Source organism: Caloenas nicobarica, chromosome 2 (genome assembly GCF_036013445.1).
Source record: "Caloenas nicobarica isolate bCalNic1 chromosome 2, bCalNic1.hap1, whole genome shotgun sequence".
Taxonomy (NCBI): Eukaryota; Metazoa; Chordata; class Aves; order Columbiformes; family Columbidae; genus Caloenas; species Caloenas nicobarica.
In genome coordinates this window covers 19,364,194-19,387,046 of record NC_088246.1, presented here as the reverse complement: position 1 = coordinate 19,387,046, position 22,853 = coordinate 19,364,194, and the positions used below count along the sequence as shown (strand labels likewise).

At 40.9% G+C, this 22,853-nt stretch overlaps 1 protein-coding gene across 16 annotated transcripts in view; it reads left to right on the top strand.

Moving 5' to 3' along the window:
• The window catches only part of KIAA1217 (KIAA1217 ortholog), a 355,643-nt gene that overhangs the window by 180,134 nt on the left and 152,656 nt on the right, over nucleotides 1-22,853 (top strand). Inside the window, exon 1 of one of the 16 annotated variants that reach the window (XM_065628991.1) lies at nucleotides 12,577-12,617. The exons of 14 other annotated variants lie outside the window; for them this stretch is intronic. In XM_065628991.1, coding sequence (XP_065485063.1) covers nucleotides 12,609-12,617 — 9 coding nt within the window. In that variant the 5' untranslated portion in view covers nucleotides 12,577-12,608. Of the gene's footprint in view, nucleotides 1-12,576; nucleotides 12,618-13,999; nucleotides 14,021-22,853 lie in introns of those variants that run through there. One more of the 16 variants, XM_065628993.1, reaches the window with a different exon arrangement.

The window sequence follows — 22,853 nt, the reverse complement described above, 5'->3', positions numbered from 1 at the left end:
ACAACCTCTCAGGAGGTGGATAATTGGCCATGCACATCATGTATGTTCTGATCTTTAGATTATTTTGTCCCACAACTTGAGATTTATCTTCCAAAATTATGTTCTTGTTAGTTGTAAGACTGGATCTTCTTGATACCTGCATGAATGTCCAGTTCTGTTTTGGATTGCTAAATGCTTGACTGTGTTAATGCCTCATCACTGTAAATTCCAGAGCTCAACTAAGTTTTAAGAATATTTCAGCCTTTAAGGGGTTTGCATTTCTTAGATATACATTTAATAGACTCTCTCCATGGTCTTGCATTGATTTAATTCAAAATAGAAAAAGTAATTGTAATTCCATTTCAATCAAAGTTAAGTATTTCTTCAGTCAGGAAGGAGACATCTGTATTCCAAGGAAGGAGAAAGGCAGCAAGAGGAAGAAATAAACAGTGACAAACCAAAGAGTTAAAACATTTTTTGTATTTGAAAGAAGTTGAGTCTGATTTTAAATTTTATATGATATATTCACTTCCAGATACACTGCCAGATGAATAAGCAGAGGCTTTTCCAGTTTGCACTTATTTTGTGGCTATGTGGGTGTCTAAAGTCTGGAAACAGACCTGCTGTCAATGTCTATGTTTGAGCTCTGGGCGTTCTTTCACTGCGCTTTGAAAGTGTAATTTTAGTTGCATTTATTCATTTGTAGCTCTGTTTTTAGTAACACCATATACCACGCATCAGACTGTTTTAATTAGTAATAAATTACTCAGAGAAAGAACAAATATTTGACTTTGATTAGAACAAGGAAGAAGAAATGTCACTTATCTCCCATTGGCTGAATAAATAAATAATTGAGTGACATTGGTTGGTTGATTTAAATAGCAGTAAATATTGTTTGAAAGGAAGAAAAAATATTTGGAATAATGTAAAAAAATAATTTAAGAATATGTAATGAACATGTAATACAAACACTTCAATTAAAAATGTGTACCTGAAAAGCTAGGACATTTATAAAATTTCGAACATCTACAACCCAGGGATATGGGAGAACCTCAGTATTCCTCTGTTCTTAGACGGGAATTCCCATGGTATCTCAGGTACCATGATTTGGTAGTGACTACTGGCAGGTTTTGTTTGGTTGGTTGGTTTTTGGTTTTGTTTTTTTTTTCTCTCTACCAAGGATCACTATTGTTTCAATTGTTTTTCGGCCGCTGTTCCAAGCTGCCATCTTTTTGGCCAGTGCTCAGCCCAGCGCTGGGGACACAGGCAGGATGGTGCCTCCTGCAGCCCCTGGCACGCTCCTGTGTGGGCGAGCGGGGCCGAGAGGGTTTTGGCACTTCGCAGCCTGGGGACACTCTCTGTTTTATCATAGGCAATTGATTCATGTCTGTCGCTAGAGAACTTAAATGAAAATGTGATAGAAACAGCATCAAAAGCTTTCTGGAAATCACTGGAGAACTTCTCCCTTCTGAGCATCGCAAAAGGGTGGGGTGGGATGGAGCGAGAAGGCACAGATCACAAAATGTTTTTCTTGGCCCGCACGGCGCTGTTATCGATGTCAATAAAAACGTTCCTGCTGACCGGAGTACAGTTGGCATAAACCCCTGGCGGGTTGCCTGACCCAAGTGCTCTTCCTCTGGTATCAGATGCAAGCATTTAATTCCTGGCTCATGCGTACTTCCCTTCTAGTTTATTTTTACCAAGTGTTTCCAGCACTGGACGCTCTGGCAGGTCCTGGAGGCACCTGCAGCTGCTGCTGCTTCCCGGCAGGCCGGGCGCTCCCGGCTCCCTCGCCCCGGCAGCTGACGGGCGCTGCTGCGGTGACAGGGCTCCGGGCGCAGCCTTCCAGCCCTCAACAACTGCGTTAATCCCATACTGAGCCTGGGACGCTATTACAAGCAGGAGTCAGGTTTCCTCCTGAGGCCAATGAATAGCTTTCTGTAAGGCAGGACGATTGCGGAGGTCGTGTATGATACTTGGTTGTTGCTGTAGCTTAATTCCGCAAGAGATTTCGCCATAGCATTAACTATTTGTAATACTTTGATTGCACTTCTTGTGTAACTTTTTATTGTGCATGTTTTACCCTCTTTTTTTTTTTTCATTGCTAAATCATGACCTCCTCGTCTTGAGTATTAATCCTGTCACAAAAGGGTAGTTCTAGCCCATGTGCAAATGTGTATTTATTTTACCGCCACCCGTATGCAAGCATGCAACCATGCGAAACCGGTATTTTTTTATATATGAGTCATTCATACACCCGGATGCGTAACAAAATTTCACATCAGATGAGGCTTTGCTGCATATGCACACCTATAGAAAATCTGCCCCAGGAGGAAGAGGGACTTGTGCTGCCTTTGGTTGCGTTGCTCCATGCTGGCGGCAGTCTGCTACCGAGGGGATGGATTTTGAGGAGGAGGTAGCCACTCGTGCTCCTGTGGCACAACCAAGAAGAAAAAGGAGCCTTTCAGCTCTCTGCTGCTCATCTGGTGCCTCTTCTGCCAGCCAGGTACAGTTTTGATGAAGAGCCAGGGCTTTCCTCTCTGGAGCTTGTGGAGAGCTAATGGAAACTTTTGGACAGATAACTTTTTTTTCAGAAGACTGCTCTCTGTAAGAAGGAATGTCCTCATGTGTTCATTATTATTATCCTATTGTTTATGCGTGTTTCTAGTTTGATTTTGAAAGGTGCGAAAAACTTTGGGTTACTAAAGTAGTTATCAGATGTTTTTTGAGAGGGAGACTGGCAGTCTACAGAAGAAAGGCTTCCCTTGAACCATGTTAAAATGCAATTTGATGTCACCTCGCGGTTTCAAAATTTGTCATATGCTGTCCAGAAACCAAGATGCTTTCTTACCTAATTATAGAGAGTGTTTATATGTAAGGATTAGTCTATCTATTGGAAGTCTTCCAGAACTCTGGAGTAACTGCTACTTTGTGGGCCTCTTCTGAATTGAAGGGGTTAGAAAACAGTAGAATGCTACTCCAAAGATACTTGGACAGTGAAGATGAGCGAGCTACTTTTTCCCATGCCTTCTGTTGCTTCTGCTGTAATATTTTGGGTTTGAGATATTGTTTTTCCTCGTGCTGTGACAGCAAGTTTTGTTTTGTTTTAAAGAAACTCTGATCTTACAGGTTCAGTCTTGTTTCTACATGACTTAAACCTGTCTCAGAGATGTTATTTTGCCAAGAATAGTTCCACTTTGAATACATTAGACGGATTTCTTTGTGATCGTGTTGTATAGGGAAAGCCAACTTGGAATTTAGGGAAACTTTTAATATTTATAAAAGGAGATCTGAGGAAATTAGGAAAAAAAAAGTCCACAGGCACTCAAACAAGTACTTAAGAGATGCTTCTCATGTTGGGTTGGGATTTTTTAATGTATTTCTGTGGCTTTCTCACAATACTCATTAGCAATATATTACTAGAAAAAGAAGGGATTGGGCGTTTTGTGATATATCACAGCTATATGATTTTAGTTGTAGAAACTGGGGTAAATAATTCTGAATTGATATCAAAAAGATTTTCTTTTTAAGATGATTTCTCTCTGTGGGGACTCTTTTTCCTAAGGAGACATATAACCTTTTAGATTAAATTTGCTTGCCATGTAGCATTTTAAGCACCTCGGAGTAAAATTAATGTGGGGTAAAACCTATAGATGTATTGAGTAGCCTGGCAAAACAAGAGCAGCTTAGATAACTATTCAGTAGCTTATTGTGGTAAGATAAACATGGAATTCTAGGTATTTTCTACAATAAAAGAACTTACGTGTTCTTTTGATCTGTGCTTTCTGCTGCTGCTTGTCAGACTTCCCTGGATACTGCCAAAATGTCTGTACTTTTGTCGTTCTCTTTCTCCTTTTTTTTTTTTTTTTTTTTTAAGTATTTGATTTTGAGAGCAGAGTAGCTTTTCTAACTTGTAACTTCCTCTGAAAAAAGCAATCAGACGAAAGTTATCAAGCCTTTCAAGTGAGGTTTGTCTAGCCACTGCTCCTTTGTTTTTGCCTTATCTTCCCTGTGGTTTGAAAGCTTTCTTCAATGTCTGGGTTCTGCGATCCTTCAGAGGTCTTATTTTAAAATACAGTCATCATTTCAAAATGTTCATTCTGCCTTCAAATGGTTTCAGTGGAGATGAGGGCAATGAGCTAGTTTTACTTAATATATGGCAAGGACCTGTGTTTGGAAACATAAGCTTGCATATTGTTTGACTGCTCATTTAGCTAAAAGAGCCAAACTGTTTTCATATTCATCTCTCTGCTGACCCACAAAATCACCTGCATTTGTTCACCCAAATTTAGCGAAGTAACTGAGTCTGGTGGCAGCCTGTTGCAATAGGCAGATTTAAGTTATTTTATCTGAAATGTAAAAGGGAGGGAATGTTGAATAAGAGTTATGTTGGGAAGAAAAGCCTTGATTAGCTGTGGAAAACATTTTGCCTTTTAAATCAGAGGCTGATAGTTTAGGAGCCTTTTCTGATTGCACATATGGCAGCAGCAGCCTTGAGTCAGTTCTAGGTGTGTTGGGCGTTGCACTTAAGAGCAGAACCATTAAAGTCCTTCTGAAAACTAATGACCAGCACAGACTGATGGGCACCAGCATATGGTGATATTGTGCTCAGCAAAAACACATGATTTGTCTTTTACATTACCAGACTGCCTTGGTTCACAAATAAAGGGAGAATTTCCAGTTTTCTTGTTAATAGCGGAGTCATGTAAGCAGTCATAACCATAGCTCTACTATTTGATAGTCTGAAATTTCAGGCACCAAGAAGCATTGCAAAGAATGAATCTACCCAGCCCACGCGATCTCTCTTATCTCTCCTTTGTTCTCATCAAGAGGAGGATCAACCAGTTGTTTCTCTTCTAAGCCCCTGCTTAGATGTGTTGCTCTCATGTCCCCCATGGAAGTGAAGCTGGTTGTCAGCAATGTAATAAAGGCACCCTTTTTCCCCATTGCCTTTCCTAAAAGCTCCATGTATGTGAAAAGGCAGATGGTGTGTAATAACCAAGCTCTTCCTAGTGGAAGGTCTTGATATACAAACATCAAACTGACATCACCATCCCAGGTGAATGTTTGGGTTAGGTGTTTTTCATTGTAGATGATTTCAAGAGCATCTGATTAAATTTTTAATAACACAAGTACTTGTTTTCAGCAGTATTTTTTGACTAATAATATGATTGCAATTTGGTTCTGTGAATCCAAAGGGCACTGATCAAAAGAAAAGTGACGCTGAGATCTGGAGACATCGTGGGAGCTGTACTTTTCTTCAGTCTAATCCAAGAAGACACAATTGAAACAAGTTAATAATTTATCATATTGGAAAATTTCTTAAATACTGTACCACGAACTCTGACTTGAAGGAGAGCAGCTACCATGCCTTCACTTAAAAGAGAGGGAGATATTCCTTCTTATCGGTAGAGCTATTTCTTTCCTGCCAGATTGTACTGGTCGGAAAGGATAAGGGATAAGATCACAGGCCATGTAAGAGGGCCTTTCCCCACTTTTTCATAATTAGCAGTCTGAGAGTCGACAGGACAAAACCGGTATTTGTTTCTCTGACACATTGCTGTGCTACTGCATATGAATGCAGTGCAGTCTTTATCTAAGCAGTTTTATACAATTTGAATTAATCCAAGCATTAAGAACAAGCTCATTGTTTAAAGATTTGCAGATACTGTTTCACAGGCCAAGAAACTTCACAGAGTTTTGTTCAGCTATGGTATTAGATAAACAAAATTAAAGCAGTCGTTTTGCTTTTTCTTTCTTTTGCAGGGTATTTGTTTGTCTTCCCTCTTGCATTACACACTGCTACAAATCATTTGTAAAGTACAGTGACCTTTACAGAAAGTCTAGTAGCAACAAGTGCTTAGGGATCACTGTCTTGGTATCTGGAGAGAGAAGATTATTGTAGCATCCAGGAAATTATCTAAAGGTTGAAATATCAAAAAGTTACAGATTCCTCCCAACCTCAACCCCTTGTAGAGGATCCAGAAGTGTATTAGCCTCCAGCATGGCTGGACTGTTGGAACAGGTCATCTGGCATGGTTTTAGTCCTGGGAAATAGCCGGTCAGTGATACCAGCATAGTTTCTACTCCTCCTCCTGGAAAACTGAAATCAAGAATGTGATTTACCTGCAGACTCAGGCAGGGGAAGGCCATCATCTGCATGTTTCCCAAAGGAGGTTTTAAGGAGAATGATTAGGGTGCCTTTGGACCAGCACACGGAGAAGTAGGTGACATTGAACATTTTAAGAAATCTGTGGATTGCTTCAAAGGTTGGTAATGAAGTGCTCTCGTCTTGGTTTGCCAACTTGAGTTTAACGAAACTTTGAGTTTGGTTGCTCAACTTCATTTTATATTTTTTATAAAATTGTGGTGAAATGAGTTCATGTGAGAGGAAGTTAATATAGCTAGAAGTTAATATTTTCCATATAGAAGAATGTTAAATGTGGTCACCTCTTGAAAGAGTTGTTGGGAATAGGTTAAAAGGCAGACTTTATAGAAATTTAGCTTTTTACTGGGATCTAGACTTCGGTGAAGAAATACGCTGCTTAGGCTGCCAAACAATTGTATTGCAATCTTTTGCCATAGGAGTTTGATATATTGTCCTGTCAGGCATGCATTATCTTGTTACAAAATCAGAGTGTATTGCAAGCTCAGAGAGCATATTTTGATATGAGATTATCTTTTCTTTCCTAAACACTTTATCATTAAAATATACAAAAAAGGTTGGCAAGTAATTATTTAAAGATATGAAGAGAGACAAGTGTTAGAATGGTGATTTTACGAAGGAAATTACAAATAAAACAGTTGAGGAAAGATTTTAGTCAGATGTGTAAACAAATCCTTTGGGCTGAGAGGTAAAGCCAGAGGTAGCGATGTGTCAGACTCGAGCAGCGCCTTAGGAAACGTGCCCGCGTGTTTGGCACAGAGAAGCGTATGCCCCACACACGGTCCCTGTGTGGCTGAGTCTGCTGCTGGTGGTGTAGGAGCACGCAGCGGCCTGCAGCATCGCTTTCTGGTGCTCAGGAGTAGAGCCAATTAGTGATTATGAGAGTGGTGTAAATACATGATGTATCTAAGATAAATGTTCAGTAAACTGCAGTGCTACGTTGTTTCGAACTTCACAAGCATAAGAGCTTAAACGAAGATACCGAGTTGGTATTGAGAGAACTAGCAGTGGTGTTACAAACCTATGAGGCCAAATAATTTTGTAAGCTTTTGCCTTATCTTTTGAAAATTTTAATGGAGAATGAATTAACTCCCTTTAAGCAAGCATGTGATCGTAAGTCCAAGCAAAGCCTAAGTTGGAAAGGACTTCTGGACACCATCTGAATGCAGGGACTTAGGTTAGGTTATCCAGGGCCCTGTCAAGCGGAGTCATGAATATTCCCAGTGAAGGAGATCCCACCACTTCTCTGTGCAATTCATTGCAGTTTTTTGTTGTTGTCATGGTGAGGCATTTTATTTTCCTCATAGCCAGACAGAATTTCCAAAAATAGAGTAAGCCGTAGCCTGGAAAACTGTAAGTCTGGAAGGAATTCAATGATCTTTTGAACTGCAAGTTCACAAGAATTCCTAGTGTGACACTATCGTAAAAGGAGTTATTTTCCAGGAGGACAGTGATGAGGACTCAAGAATAGCCTTACCTCTGTACAAACCCTGTGGCAAGAGCTCGTGCTATAGTTTTTGGGTCAATATTGTTGAAGGGATGTAGAACCATGGGAGCACTGCAGAAAAAAGTCACCCAAAATGGTCTGAGATCTGGTGAAACTATTTCTCTCAGAACCGTGAATTTTTAATTTGTTGACCCTATCAAAACAGAGTGCCTTCTTGATTAAGAAATGTTAAGTCTCTTGGAGCAGGAGAAAATATACTGGTTTTATATTGGCTCTTTAGAGCAGCAATGAAAATCACAACACAAACTAAAGATTATAGCTGGAGAGTTGGGCAGATTCGAATGAGGAGTAATGCACAGCATTTTTCACAGTAGAAATGATTCATTATTCTGACAAATTATTAAGCGAAGCAAGAGGTTCTTCATCTCTCTAAATCTTCGAACTATGACAGGTTGCTTTTCTAGCTGATATGCTTTAGTCAAACAAAAGTTACTGATGAATAGGGCTAACTGGCAGAGATTTATTGGTTCCTCCTTGGCCTCAGTTATGCAACTGAGGCTTTTGGTTATTCATGCAATTTTAATGTTTCAAGGATTCTTCATAAGAAACTGAGTTTGACCCAGCTGCTTTAGAATATAGCACTGTAACATGAATGAGCTATTTCAGAAATTTTTAAAAATTGCTTTAGTTTTTAGAAGTTTGGATTACTTGAAAATTTAAGCTACAAATAGGAGTTGTAAGTGAAATATTACAAGAAAAAGAATTAGAGTGAATAGAGTTAGAGTAAATAGAATTTACCATTTATAATTAAAATAATAATACGTATTTTCTGATTATCCCAGTCAGGGTATTGATATATAGCTGTCGTAAACAAGAACCTGTCAGGCCTAAGTGATCACTGTCTCAAAAACTTCCCAGACTTAAGATGCCTTTCATTCAGAGGAATTTTCTACTTTGACTGAAAGTCCTCAGCTATTCCTTGCAAAAACTCTTGCTTACATCAGTGAAAGTTTTGGCAATGTTAGAGATCTCAGGATCGGTCCAACCTGAAATTGTTACTTTGTCAGGTACCACCTAAGTCCCCCATTCCTTTGTGTACTGTTGCGTGCAAGTAATGGATCTGGCTACAGTGATTTTTTTTCTGAACATGAACAAAACTACAATACACCTTAAAGCAATCAAGAAACAACCCCAAATCAAATTATTTTGGGGCACGGTGAGATAAGGAAGAGGCAAAAAACCCCTTCACTGGAGCAGTGTTCAACAATGCATAGAAGTGTACCTGTAAATGGGACATTGCACCATATTGAGAGTTATTTGCTGGCACAGCAGAATGAGAAAAGGGAGTCTGTGGAGGAGGAAGGTGACAGAAATCAGAATGAGTTTTCCAAGGGAGAATGGGAAAAAAGTGACATAGTCTCAGAATGAGGAACTTCTGCTAGGACTAAGGCCAGAAACAAAAAAGAGGCAAATGCTACGTTTGCTAAAGTAGTAAGGGAAATCTAAGCAGAAATTAATTCTTGATATGCTTTTATAATCATAGCAGTATGTTAAAAAACAACAACAAAACCAAAACCAAAAAACAACAACAAAGCAAGGGAAGCAATGTATTGCATATGTAGTGGTTTAGACTCAAGGCACAACACGAGTCTTGCTGAAAGGCATGGACAGTTTTAGAAGGGGTTAAGTGAACTCCTGCTGTGCTGCAGAGCTGACTGCAGCCAAAGAGCTGCACCCAGTGAACCCAGTGACAGAGGTGAGTGCTGCACAAAGCTGCTGGTGCTCAGGAGCCTGATGCTTGTCGCTGGGAAGGATGCCCTCAGTGATGTACAGGCGGTCTGTATGTCTGTGCCTGGGGTCATTAGGTTGTGTATAGCCCAGCTGGATGTAGGTGTGGTGATCTTCACTCTATGGATAGTTTGGGTTTTGGAGTAATGGTTCCAGAGACATTTACATGTGAAAATTACTTGTTAACCAGCATGAGACAGAGGGACTGAGGTTGTAAAGCTCCTTGGAAAGCATGCTGGAGTGCGAAATTGTTTGGTTTTTTTCCTCCATCCCCTTGACTCTGTTACAGACCCAGCACAATCTCACTAACCATCCTCTCCACAAATATCCACCCTGTGCTTTCTTCCACCACTTGGTGAAGCCTCAGTTTCATAATCTCTGGAGGTTTCTGTCCATTTTCTCATGGTTGGAAGGGATCAACACTGAGTGTGATGCACTCTTTCTTTCCTGGACCTGTGCTTGGCTTGCATGGCTCTCTCCTGCCATGGAGCACTGAAGTGAGGCTGACACTTGAGTGCACGCTACCAAGTTTTTCTCCAAAATGCAAGGACATCGTGTATCTGAACTAACACCAGCTCATTTCCGCATAGAAATGGCACTTTCAAGCTATTTGCCTCATAAAATTTCGAAGGATTCTGCCTCCCCTCGCCGTGGCGAGGCTGGAGAGCCCGGGGCGGGAGGGACAGCTGTGAGAGCAGGGATGAGCCCGGCGCAGCGGCGGGGGCTGCCCAGGGACCCGGCCTGGCCGCTGAGTGTGGCTGGGCAGTGGTGACCTTCGGTGTCCCGTGGCTGTCCCGTGCTGGTGGCCAGAGTAGTGGTATCACCATGTGACCTTTCTCAGGGGAAAGCTTTCTCCCATGGCGTGTTTTTGGAAGTCTCTTGTGTTCAGGCTTGGAGAAAAGGGGAATTTTGCCCTCTCTTTATTCTAAGGGAGTAAATTTATGATTGCTGCCAGTGAAGCATTTTGCACAGCATAATGCTATTTGCATAATAAGATGCTGAGATGAGGACATCAGAGTCCATAGCACTTCTATAGTTCATGTAATTCTTTTAAACACTGAAAATGTTACTTCAAGGAATATTTGTGTGCCGTTGTGTCACAACAGCAAAACAATAGCATGTTTTGCTTGAGACTTTGAAAATATTTTCCTCTTTCAAATAAGACTGAAATAACTTTCCAGCCACTTGCCTGGAAAGTTGGCAAGAGGCTGAAGAACAGTTATAGATTTTTACTGTTTAAGTTAATTTATGTGATCATGTTTGTACCTCGATGGAGAGACATTACTTACTCAACTATGCAGAAGGAAGTCTCGACCGTGGGAAACAAATCTTCGAATGTGTTTATTTTTCATTGTTTTCTTCACTGAAAGTTGAGGAAACTCGTAGTCCTGAATTAAAATGAACATCAAAATGTCACTCAATGTCTTAAAAAAAAAAAAGCCAAGACATGTTTCACCACACCTACAGCTCGTGGAGAATTTTACAAAGATCTGTATTGTAATATGTGGTGGTTTTTTATAATGAAGGCAGCCATCGTTTTAGAAGAGTAAAAACAACTATTAAAATCCATTTTCTGCCTTGATTTGCAGTCCATGCATATCCAGAATTTAGGGCTTTAAGGCATATGAATCACAGAGAATTTGACATTGTCACACAATGATTTTAATAATATTTTTATGTTCCTCAAAAGTGGTGACCAGCTTTGTATTCAGTCTTTAAAATGTAGGAACGGTAGCATCTATTGCAGATTTTATTTTAAGCTTTGCGAAATGAGCTAGTACTTGTTCAGCTGATGGGCCATGGCATGGAGGTCTTCTCTGCAAAATAAAAGGAAAAATATAACAAAATCTTATCTAGATAGAACTGAGCCAAAGATGGATATTCAGGGCTGTGAGCACAACAAGGTTGCATTTGGATAGGAAGAAGGGCATCCACCTGTCAGCTTCAAACACTTCTTGTTCCCAGGAAAGACAATTTTTTGTCTTAGCTCTTCATCCAAGATCAATAGGTAACTCTTGAAAGTGCATACAGCAATGTTTGTGCAGTGGGGGTTCAGGGCACTGTCCAAGCAGCCAACACACCCATGTGAGTGAAGCATCCCAGGTGCGATTTTGACTCATTCCTCTGACGGTGCAGATAAGCTATAAGCCATGACTAGACAGCAGGAATTTCTCCACTGAAGGGCAGTTGCCAGGTGGTTTAAAGCCAGTATGTCCAACTTTACCCAATTTCCTCTTGGCAGTGCCACAGGATGAGCTGGAAGGGTCATGGCCAATGCTGTCACCGTCTGGTGGTCCCTGGGTGGCGGCAGCTTCCCGGGGACAGCAGTTGCTTAGAAAGCTCATGACCTGTCACGGTCATACCAGGGGTCCCAGATCAAGAGTTTATTACAGGAACCCAGAGGTAGTTACCTCCTCACTCAGCTCCCTGAGTTCAGCCAGGTCTGTGGTTCATGTAACTTTAGTCATGATAACTTTAAGAATATCTGAAAAGCTCAAATATGGTTCATTGAGGCAGGGTAGTTACATCTGACAGGCACTCAAATAAAATGGGATGAGAACAGTATAAAAGCCATGGAACTAACAAATCTGAAAATATACTAGAGGATCTCTACTGAAAGCAGAAAAAAAGGACAGGGTGATTACTCTTTTTTATTAAAAAACAGCAAACAAAACATATGGGAGACATCCCAGATTGTGTCTTCCTAATGTGAAGCACCAAAGGGTATTTTTTCTGGTTTTTGTTTTGAACATGGGGGTGGAGATAGATTAATGGGTTTTGGTTTAGCCTCTACTTCTTACATGTCTTGCACTTGAAAACAGTGTTTTTACCCTCCTTTATACCAGATGTTGCACTCTGGAGAATAATTTCTTAGTATTTTCCAAGTTCAGTGAACTGCCTTGTATTTTAATGATATTGGTCAGGAAATGTACCCGTTCATAACCGAAGATGTACCTAAAACTGTTTATAGACTGCAGTACGGGATCCATCACAACTGAAGTGGCTTAGGAAGATGAAACTTGATCCTTTTGGGCAGCTGTGTACTTGCACTGAGGGGGAGCAATCAAAAGAAGAAGGATGAGACTGACTTCTTTACGTGATTAGAAGTTTGGGAGTTTGCAGTTATTTAAATAATTTTTCGAGATTTACGGGATCTGAATGATCCGCTGGTAGCAGGGCAGCAACACACAGCAAGTTCAGGTGGTTGATGACTTGATTAAGCTGGGTATGTTAAAGGTAATGTAGATAATATTTGTGAGCATTTTGTTTTTCTTTTCCAGGAAAGGCTTAGTGAAATGTGAATAATTTCCTGATGGATTTTATTTGTATTGTCTTTGTGGACAGGGTGTAGCACTAGGCATTTCTCTGAAATTCTCAGTTCCAATTCCAAGTATTATTTCCAGCAAACTAATTGTGAGAGATCGTTTACTATTACTCACTCCATTACACTTTTTGCTTTGTTTTGCAACATGTTTCTCTGCTTGCATCTTTCACTCTCTTTTATGTACCCGTTAAGCCCTGAACAAGCTGCTTGAATAAGTTTGTCCCTTCAGATTTTCTGCCTTTAAGTTGCTCTTGCAGACTGGCACATTCCTCGGTGAAATCTGTGCGTACCATGACACCGTAGTGCACTAACCCAGGGCAGCTGCATGGCTAGTTAGCGCAAGCAATCTCGCTAATTAATAGAGGCTCCCCTTAGGGAGTGGAATCTACAAATCAGCACTCACCCTGAAGGAGTTACCTAAAATGGATCAGATGACCTGGGTCTTAAAAATGCCCTCTGATTTTTAAAGGAACCCAGAGTGACAAGCTCAGCTGTGGGAATCTACAATGTAGGTGTCCCGGGTTTGGGAAGATCAGTGTTTGAATAATTTTGTCTTCCAAAAAATTTTAGTTAGTGGGGTTAGTGCATTGCCATTCTTTACTTGTTTTTCTTGAAAGTTTTAGCTCTGTGGGGAAGGGACCATCTATCTTCTTGTTTGCCCAGTGCTGAATGCTTAGTGGATACTGTCATGATGTTAGTTAATTAGAGTAATAACAATTTTTAGAATTTGAGGTCAAGGCTGACAAAACCACAGGTGTTACAGGGCAACATAAGGCCTGCAAAACTCAGTTCAAAATTCAGAATTCTTACTGTTTCATGAAATATATTGAGATACCTGTGGATCTTTTAGATAAATTACAGTTTATAAACAACTGCATCAAGCAGGTTACAAATAGAAAGCGTAACACAATGTGGAATGGTACATTTCCTTTATATAGTGACACCATTGTGGTAGTAGTTCAAAAAACAGTAGCAAGAAGAAACAAAATATGGTTGGGTAGTTCAAATGTGAGGATATATAAAATGTCACACAGGGCATAGAATCAAGTAGTAGCTGGGAAGGATGCCAGAAAGACTTATGGTTTCAGTTCAGAAGTGCTTTTAGTTTCATGTCTTTTTTTTAAATTAAAGTACTTTTTTTTTTTTTCCCTGTGGCCTTTCCTTCAAGGGCTTCTCATATAGTTGTTTATTAGTAAACAGCTGCTTGCAATGAAAGATGATTACTTTGTAGCTGTGGTGGTTTCTGCTAGATGTGTTTGTTGACTGGGAACTGGTTGCACTTCTGTTTGTTCTAATATAATCCAGATAAGAATATGTAAGTATTCTTAAACTGAGCATATAACTCGCTGAAAAACTACATAGAGACCAGATAATAACCATGATTATCCATAGAACTTCTGACCTTCAGAAATTCTTAAAGTAAAATAACTTATTAAAGTGTACTAAATATACATGCTGGTATGAATGTTTTTATACATATGTAATTACCGTCTCTATATTATCTGCCTATATTTTTTATGTCTGTATATACATATAAAAGAAAGGATTTTTCCAAACATATTTATTAAGGTCTCCCTGTGAGGTTGGTGCTTGAGAACACTGTGAAGTAAGATATTTGCTTGGTATTTAGGTACAACAGTATGAGAATTGCTGGTGTTGCCAGTTGGTGTCTTGCTTGTTCAAACTGTTTAAAATATGCAATTTATTGGAGATTGAAATCTGTAAGATTCAAAGAATTAAGAAATCCGTGTATAAACATATAGTTCAAATCTATAAGATTAAAATTCATTAAATTGCAGTTACATAGTAACTAGTCTTTTGTCAAATATTTGGGGCTAGGTAGTTGCAATTGAGTACCTGATATAAATTGATCTTTCACTTGGGATGCTTTTATTCAGTGTAGAGTCGAAAGGGGATTAAAATCTGGGAGTTTAATATTTTGTATAGACTTGAAGCTTACTAAACAGATGAAAGATGCCAAGCTACAACATTACTCATGTTGGTCATTTAAGTGTATTCTCACAGCTTTGAATAATCAGGAAAATATTGTCTCTAGGATGTGGGAAATACAGTTTAACACAAACAGGTCACTGTAGCATCACTTGATTTGCTTTACTGAGGTACAGAGGATAGTGGATATAGTAACCTAAAAGACGGAGCTTCTATGAATATTATAATTAGACTTTTATATTCTGGTCTGTAGATGATCCTCTGACATGCTCTTGTTTGAACTGTTCTTAGAGGGTGCTTTGACCATCTGCTTCCATGAGTCAGACAAGCAGTTTTTCCTTTTTTCCAGTAGCTGGTCTGCAGTACAAATTAAAGCCTGTTTGCATGCAGGCAGCTTGCTCTTTTCCAGATATGAAAGTCAGAGGAGTGGGAGGCAAGAAGGTATTGTTGAAAATTTTCCAGGCCCATCCATCCTTGTGTCACACTGGGTTAAACTCTCACCTACTTAGTGACATGCAACTTATATCATCTTACATATGAGCTTTGACTTTGTTCTGCTAAATTGAGCTTGAGCTTGTGTAACTTAAATGTCAGAAGGCTGGAGCAGTTCAGAGCAGCAGAAAAGCATGAGCTGAAGTTGGCCATACTATCAAATTTGTGCTTTCTTATATACTGTTGCCTTTGAAGAAACACTGTTGACTAGGAATTTGCACTTTGTCTTGAAAAGATCATGCAAGTGATAAATGAAATCATTAGACAGAAGACTTAGAGAAAAGTTCTCTTTTTATTTCAGCATATTTATCCTCCTATTGACATTTATTTTACATTTGGTCAATATTTAATCACTTTTTTGTTGTTGTTTTAGGGGGTTTTTTTCAGAATAAAACATAACTGTAAATCCACAGCAGTAATAGGTAACCCAGTAGTCGTAAACTACTTTTCCTTTGTTGACGTCTTTTGAAAGAGGTGGTGTCTTGGTACCGATTCAGGAAGGGGACTGCATTTGCATAAGTAATTACAGATTCAATGTAGAATAAATTAACATTACTTAATGTACATTTATAATGCTAATAGGATTCAATGGTCTGGCTTCTCTTTCTCCCCTAAGAATGCATATTTAAGCAATAGAAAATTTGTTTTGTATATATTTATGTAAGTAATCTGTTCAGTAAGATTGTTATCCACACGCAATCTATGTATACTTTTCGATACTTGCTTATGGGGGTAAAGACCTTTCCAGGATCTGCTTAGTGTCTCTCTGCTGATTTTCAGCACTTTGTCACTGTATGTTGTTTAGTCACAGAAGGTCATCGAAACGCAAATGAACTGGGCAAAGAATTTGGTTGTGACCTACAATATCTTTCTTTCTATGGACTTACTTGTAAACTAAATCTTCCTTTGATACTAGCTGATCAAGAGTAGCATGTGGAATTTAAATCCTTAGAAATTATTCTAGCTGTAAAGCAGGAAGAATAAATGCATGTTTCGTGGCCTGCTTACTCTGAATAACTTTGCCTGAGATACCTGATTTGTAAACCTGGAGAACGAGGAAGAGGAGCGTTTCTGAGCTGCTTTTGAGGTTTTGTGGCCAAGTGCCTTTCTGGTTCCCATTCCTGGAGGTTTTGTGGCCAGCAGGGAGTTAAGTGGGGGTTTTGACTCCTAGTGGTCAGGAACATCATGTCAAACCTTTAAAAAGATGGAAATAGGTAAAATAGACAGTAGTTTCTTATATAGCTTAGTTTAGTTAGGTCATAATTCTGGCTCTTTCTTTTTAGCGTGTAATTACATCCAGAAGTGGATGGTTTTCAGCTGTGTTTAAATTGTTGCTTGCTACTTGAACATAATAAGCCGCATGCAAAGTTGATTCTTGGTGTAAGCCTCACATGGTTTCTTCTAATTCCAACTTGAAAACAGAGTCTGCTGTTGAGCACACGTGCTGTACATTTCTTGCTCCCTGAGGCTCTTGAACTGATGCTTTCTAACTCCACAGCTTCTTTTTCCTGAGATTGCCTCAGAAGAAGTCTCAACCAAGGAAGGCTTTAATGACATGTATAGAGGAAGTGCAGTAAGATGTGAGGGAGAAAGAAAATTCATTAGTTTTCAAAAATAAGAAGAGTCCATTGCTATTCCAGGTCTTGGAAATCGTGTCCAAGCTCTTGTTAATGTCGCTAATTAAATGCGCATGCAGCATCTTATTTCCAGCACTGTTTAATCACCAACACTAAAGATCCAGTCTGACCCCTGGGACAAGCAGCATCCTTCTGGCCAGCTTTTGTTAGATTAATAGAAAGAAGGAAGACTTACTACTCACATCTCCAGTGAGGCAGAGGTATTTCCCATTTCCAGAAGAACACAATGAAGGAAGCATATTCCTCTACTTGTCTTTTTCTGCCTTGTGGGCCTGCAGCTTCCTCCTTCAGCAGCAGCTGCAGCCTTTAACTGCATGGCCTAGCTGGCCATCACTTACATTGATACACCTCTCCCACTATATAAACCCTAAAGCTCGTCATAGAAGCGTGAGCTAAGCTAGATGAAGTTTTAACAAGATTTAGTGATACGGAGTGAGTCTTTTGGACAGGTAGGTAGGCTCAAAGGGCAGGAATGGAAAGATGCCCAAGTTTAAAACTGCCTTCTTCTTCCTGTTCTGAGAACAAAGGTGACCTGCTGTTTGTGGCTCAGTCATCTTGAATAGTTCCTCTGGAAGAAAGAGAGGAGCAGAGGGCAGGGACAGGCTGCCTTGCTTGGTTCCCGACTGCTTGGTAAGAGAGTCAGGCTCAGACCAGTCCCTTGGCCACATAACATTGCTGGGGAGCAGGTCTTTGGGGAAAAAAAAGCACAAAATAGAGAGGGGGTTATAGAAGTTTTTTATCTATTTTTTTACAGACTTTATTCATGGGAATGTCTTAAAGAAAATAGGCCAAGCATGCAGCTTACACTCTGATACTTCACTGCGCAAAGGGAAATTCCTCCTCTGTGCAGTAGGAAATGCCATAAATGCATTCCCTGTGAGGTGTAACCATTGTACACAGCAAATACAAACCTGAACTTTTCAGGAAAAAACATGAGCCTTCAGATGGATGGTTAGAACAAGTTAAATTTAATCCTTTTCTAGCAGCACAAGAAACACAGCCTGGCTGCACTGTGTAGGTCATTGGTTAGTTCCTCAGGTGGTTCCCGGAGGCATTTTGTCTTTGTCCTTGTCTCTCCAAGGATTTGCAAGGTGAAATTGCACCATGTCCTGTGGCTTTGCTAGCTTTGCAGTTTGCAAGGTGTAAATATGGAGTCAGAGGATTTGATTGAAAAAGAGAGGCTTGGACATACTTCTGCATATTGCTGTGCGCCAGGCTGAAGTGATTAAACCTCTTTATTATCTGCTAATGTTGGAAACAGAAAGGCAATAACTTCAGGGTGGAAATAAAAGGCAAGTTAGAAAACAAATTATGCATCCATATTGTCTCACTGGCTGCCTTTGGTGAAGTGCTGAGCAGTGGGTATGAAACTGTGCCCTGCATTTGCTCACCTCACTTCTGATTTGCAAACCTGATGGCTGAATGGCAGGTCACTGCCTCCGTGTCCCGGCAGGAGCACCTCTGTTCCCTCTCCTCTTCAGCCGCTGCCAGGAGCCTTTCCAGAGCGTGCCCTTTGTCTGAGGAAGGATGCAGGCACTGAAGTGACGATATGTGCAGCAGAAGCACAAATGGGGATGATTTAGTACAGTGGGCAGGCTCACTCAGGCCTGTGACAGGGAACTTAGCATTTCTCTTTCTTCAAGAAATTTATGTCTGGTGGAAGTGGCTGTACATGGCACTACTGCATTTGCTGCTCTTGTCCTCCTGTTTGCCTGCATTTCTCATCCTCACATGGATATCCCTTAGTCTGGGACAGTATTGGGCTTTTAAAGAGGAAATTGGGTGTCTCGTCTCTTCCTTTGTAAAGAAGGACAATATTGCTGAGTAAGAACAAAGCGTCTTGCTTTGGAGTTTTGTAGAGATGCTCCAATGCTGATGCAGACCTGAGGGAGGGCACTCTCACTTACCACAAAGGTGGCTGGAAGGATTTGGAAGTTGGTCTTTCTCTTGTCACAGATAAAATGTTCAAGATGTGCTGTCTTTGCCCTGGTCTTTAGATTTTAAGATCTACTCTTCTGCTGCAGTTTGAGATAGCTGATCTGTGTAGCAGTTGAGTGCACCATGTCCCTGAGATAGTGGCATGGGGTTTGGGAGGATGCTAGGCAGAGAGCATAACAAGGTTGCTTCCTCGCCTTCAGGGGTTCTCATTCAGTAAAAGATCACAGGATTGGCTTAAATGTGCTTTAGCCTGGCATGGAGCATGTGGAAATGAAGAGGAATACCAGAACACTGACAGCATTAGGCTGAGAGAAGAAGGTTCTTATTCAGTGTTCTTCAGAAACTGAAGTGCAACTTAAATTTTAAGACCTGAAGTCTAAAAAGTAAATCTCTGTTACGAGAATAAAAACAGGCCATCACTTACCAGTGATCTTGGAAGAAGATGGCATGGGGGAGGGGGTCCTGCCTTCAAACTAGGCAAGTCCTCAAACATATTAGCATCCAGTGGAGACTGAGGAGCTTGCCCGCTGTGTCTTAGAATGCTCTGGATTAGCTAAAAATACATCTCAACTATTTCCTTGGGCCATTTCATTCAGATCTCCCCAGAGCATCCTCTTTAACCAGATTTAAGAATCTAACTCACCTTGAGAGGATCTCAGGAGCAAGACAGGTGACCTGTAATCCACTCTTAAAGAAAATGCAGAGACAAACACCAGGCAGTTTGAGGACTTGCCCAAGGACTCTAAAGGAGAAGCAGCGAAGGCGGGCGCTGGGCCTGCTGCACACCCTAGGGCAGCACCACAGCATGAGCAGAGCTGGCTCCATGGGACCATCACCTCCAGGGGCATGGAGAGTCCTCTCTGTCTCCTGCTGCTGTGTTTGTCTCACCAGAGGGACCACGAGGTCTGGGAGCAAGACCCAGAGTAAACCAGGGTTTCTGACCCGGGCCAGTGCTGTGACAAGGAAGAGGCCAGCTGGTCAGCCTTGTCACGGCCCTTTCAGATCTTGCACAAAGACTTGTAATTACATTTGGGTTGGACTTAAAGAATACATGAAAAGCCAAGTCTATGATTGTACATTTAAATACAGCAACTACTCTGCTTTTCTGGTTTAGTGAGGATTGTGTTAGTCAAAAATACCTTACTCATCTGCAAAAAGGCTTAGTCCCAGCAAATCATGACTTTAATTACAGGAAATAATCACAAACTACTTTATATGCAATTAAAGACACTTTCTTTTGGAGATATTTTTGTAATTTGTATTTTTTCCTAAAACCAATTATCCAAAATAGTATACTCTTTCATGCCTACAGTGCAACTTTGACTTGCATATAAATTGATTTTTTGAAATGAAACTTTCTTTATGTATAATTGAAACTTGAGACTATTTTACCTTTATCTAGGTAATTGATTAATAGGTCAGATTACAGTTGCTGGTTAGTAGTAGCAGCTAAGAGTTTTATGCTACAGTTTGCTCTCTTTTGGATAATTGTATTAATTTAGAATGCAAATCGACACAATTACAATGGCATTTTTTAAAAATGTCAACAGCTTTTATGTTAATGTCTAATCAGTGTTTAATCAAATGCTGAAACTGTTTGAAACAGAAGATAACTTTCACACTGAAATTTAATGTAATGCTGGTCCAGAGCCCATTAGTCTCATGGGAAGATCAGTGTTGGCTTTGGACCATACTCATAATTTTATCGATCTGTTGAAACAGAGCAGCCCATGAAGAGCAACCTTCAAATTCAGACTGAAGAGCGGTGCAGCCCAGAGCTTTCACAAGCAGCTTCCAATGAATAACGGAGTATTGCATGGCAGTGATAGACTTGAAGTCTAGGAAAATTGTGTCCTGAAGGATATGTGCCCCTTTGGTGGCTACAACCCATGACATGGGAAGAAAAGAAAGGAAGAAGTTTTGTCTTGTTCTCAAAGTGGCAGTTCAGGGAAGACTCTTCACCTGTAATGAATATCTATGATTCAAGAACAGAAATTAAGCAAACATCCAGCAAAATGATCCTTTCTGCTTAGCAGCCAGGATGAGGAGCCATGCTGCTTTCAGCCCAGGTTCTGGTTGGAGCCCTGCTGATGTCTCCCCTCCTGCCCCACCTCTGGCAGGGGGCTTCTGTCCCTCATGGGTGATAGGTTACGTTTCCAAACTTAGCTGTCCACTTTAATGAGAGAGATCACCCCACAGAGAGGCGGGCATGGAGACCATCTTGGGAACTTGTGGGCTGAGGGGGAAGAAGCAGCACATCATGAAAAAATGGGATCCCTTCCCAGAGAGCTTTGATACTGGAGGTGTTTGATTGTTCTCTGTAAATTTATTAGATGGATGAAAAAGCGGGGCACAAAGGGCCTAGTTAAAGTGAAGGACAGTGCTGGTGTAAGGCCAGCTGGTATGCGATGGCTTGGGTGAATTTAGGCAAGAGGCTCTCGCTGCCAGGGTAGCTGAAACACTGTTCTGGAGCAGTGCGAGCAAAGAGGTTGCTTCCAAAAATCAATCACCTCCTGTGCCTGATTGCCTGCAAGGAATGGACATGATAATCCAGCAAAAGTCGTTATGCCTACATGCTCTCCTGGCTGTTACAGCTGAGCCATCCTGGTGCCATCCTCCTTAGAAATACGTGACTGGATTATTGAGAGGATATGGCTGGATGATGGAAAAGCCGTCACAGTTTTCTAGAGACCGCCTTGGGAAACCTGCTTCAAAACCCGGTCTGCCCGTGAAGGGAACTTCACAGCGCCACATTGCACCATCAGCCAGTGCCACCACCAAAGTGCTGGTGCCAGCGCGGGGCTCGGCCGCCTGAGCAGGGCAGGAGTTCACACGCCTCCGTGAGTACTGCTTGTGCTTTCCATCAGTCCTCATCTGAGAGGTGATTTGAGGAATTTACACAATCTTTTAATTCAGCTGTCAAAACTATGCAAACTTAATTATAGGCTGGATTTGGCATAAAAGCGTAGACACAGTGTTCTCCCTCAGCATTAGTATTTGCTGTTGGAAACACTTCAGCCCATAAATCTGTGCAGATAATGCCGAGAGGAAAAAATCACTAACAAAACATAGTTTTACAGGTAGTTTTAGGTGAATTTTCCATCAACTTTATGTGCCTGTACCATATCATTATATTCTTTTCTCAGCCATTAACTTCTGCTGCAAAGCATGAGATATTGGATTCCGTCTGGCTTTATCGTTCACATCTGTCGCCCTTGCGTACATGCCTGGTTAATGCCCCTCCATCCGCGGGGTGCCCTGTGGCCCCTGGATGGAGTGCACAGGTGGGGATCCCCACAGCGAGAAGTGGAGGTCCCCACAGAGGCCAGGGTAGAGGTGGGCAAGAGGGGACAGGGAAAGCGGAGGCAGCAGCTGGAAGAGACAAGAGGTGGGATGTGGCCACAGTGGCTTTGTCTGTACTTGACATGAGGAATACCATGAATGCCGGTGATAATGGCCTCTAGTTAAGGGAATGAGAGCTCTCTAGATTTTACTTTCTTAAAGGCAAATGGCCAATGAAATGTATCTGTTGAAGGAGAAAGGCACAGGCTTCCATGAAGCCTGTAAGTGCAAGCTGGGAGATGAAGCTATCAAGGGCCACTGAATTCCTCTTTTGTGACTTTGGACAAGCCATTTATCCAATGAGTATAAATCAGCCATTTCCATTAATTTTTACTGCAGCAAGGCTAACTTAGGGTAAAATTGCACATTGTGGTTATACTGATCTAACAACCCATTATCCTTTTTTTCTGCTTTTCTCACACACTAGTTAAGGACTCACTGAAACAGGAGAGTTATCTTTGGTGTTGGGTAATGAAAGAAGGCAAACTGGGGAGTTTGGGGGTACATAGCTGAGATGGGGGCAGGAGAATTGAGGAGGAATGCCCCCCCTTCCAGCTGCACTGAGCTGTTAGATCGGCTGAGCCATAAATATGTGCCTTCAGCCTTAGATTAGTTCAGGATGTAATCTTTCGGCTTTGGTCTTCCCAAGCAGTCACTCCTAAAGTTCTTTTACTAATAGCAAAAATATTTATTCAGATACAAGTATAACCATTTGTTTCACTTGTCCCACCAGAGACACGAGTAGATCCCATTTAAGTAAACAAGTGCTGCACACCTAATTAGAGACAG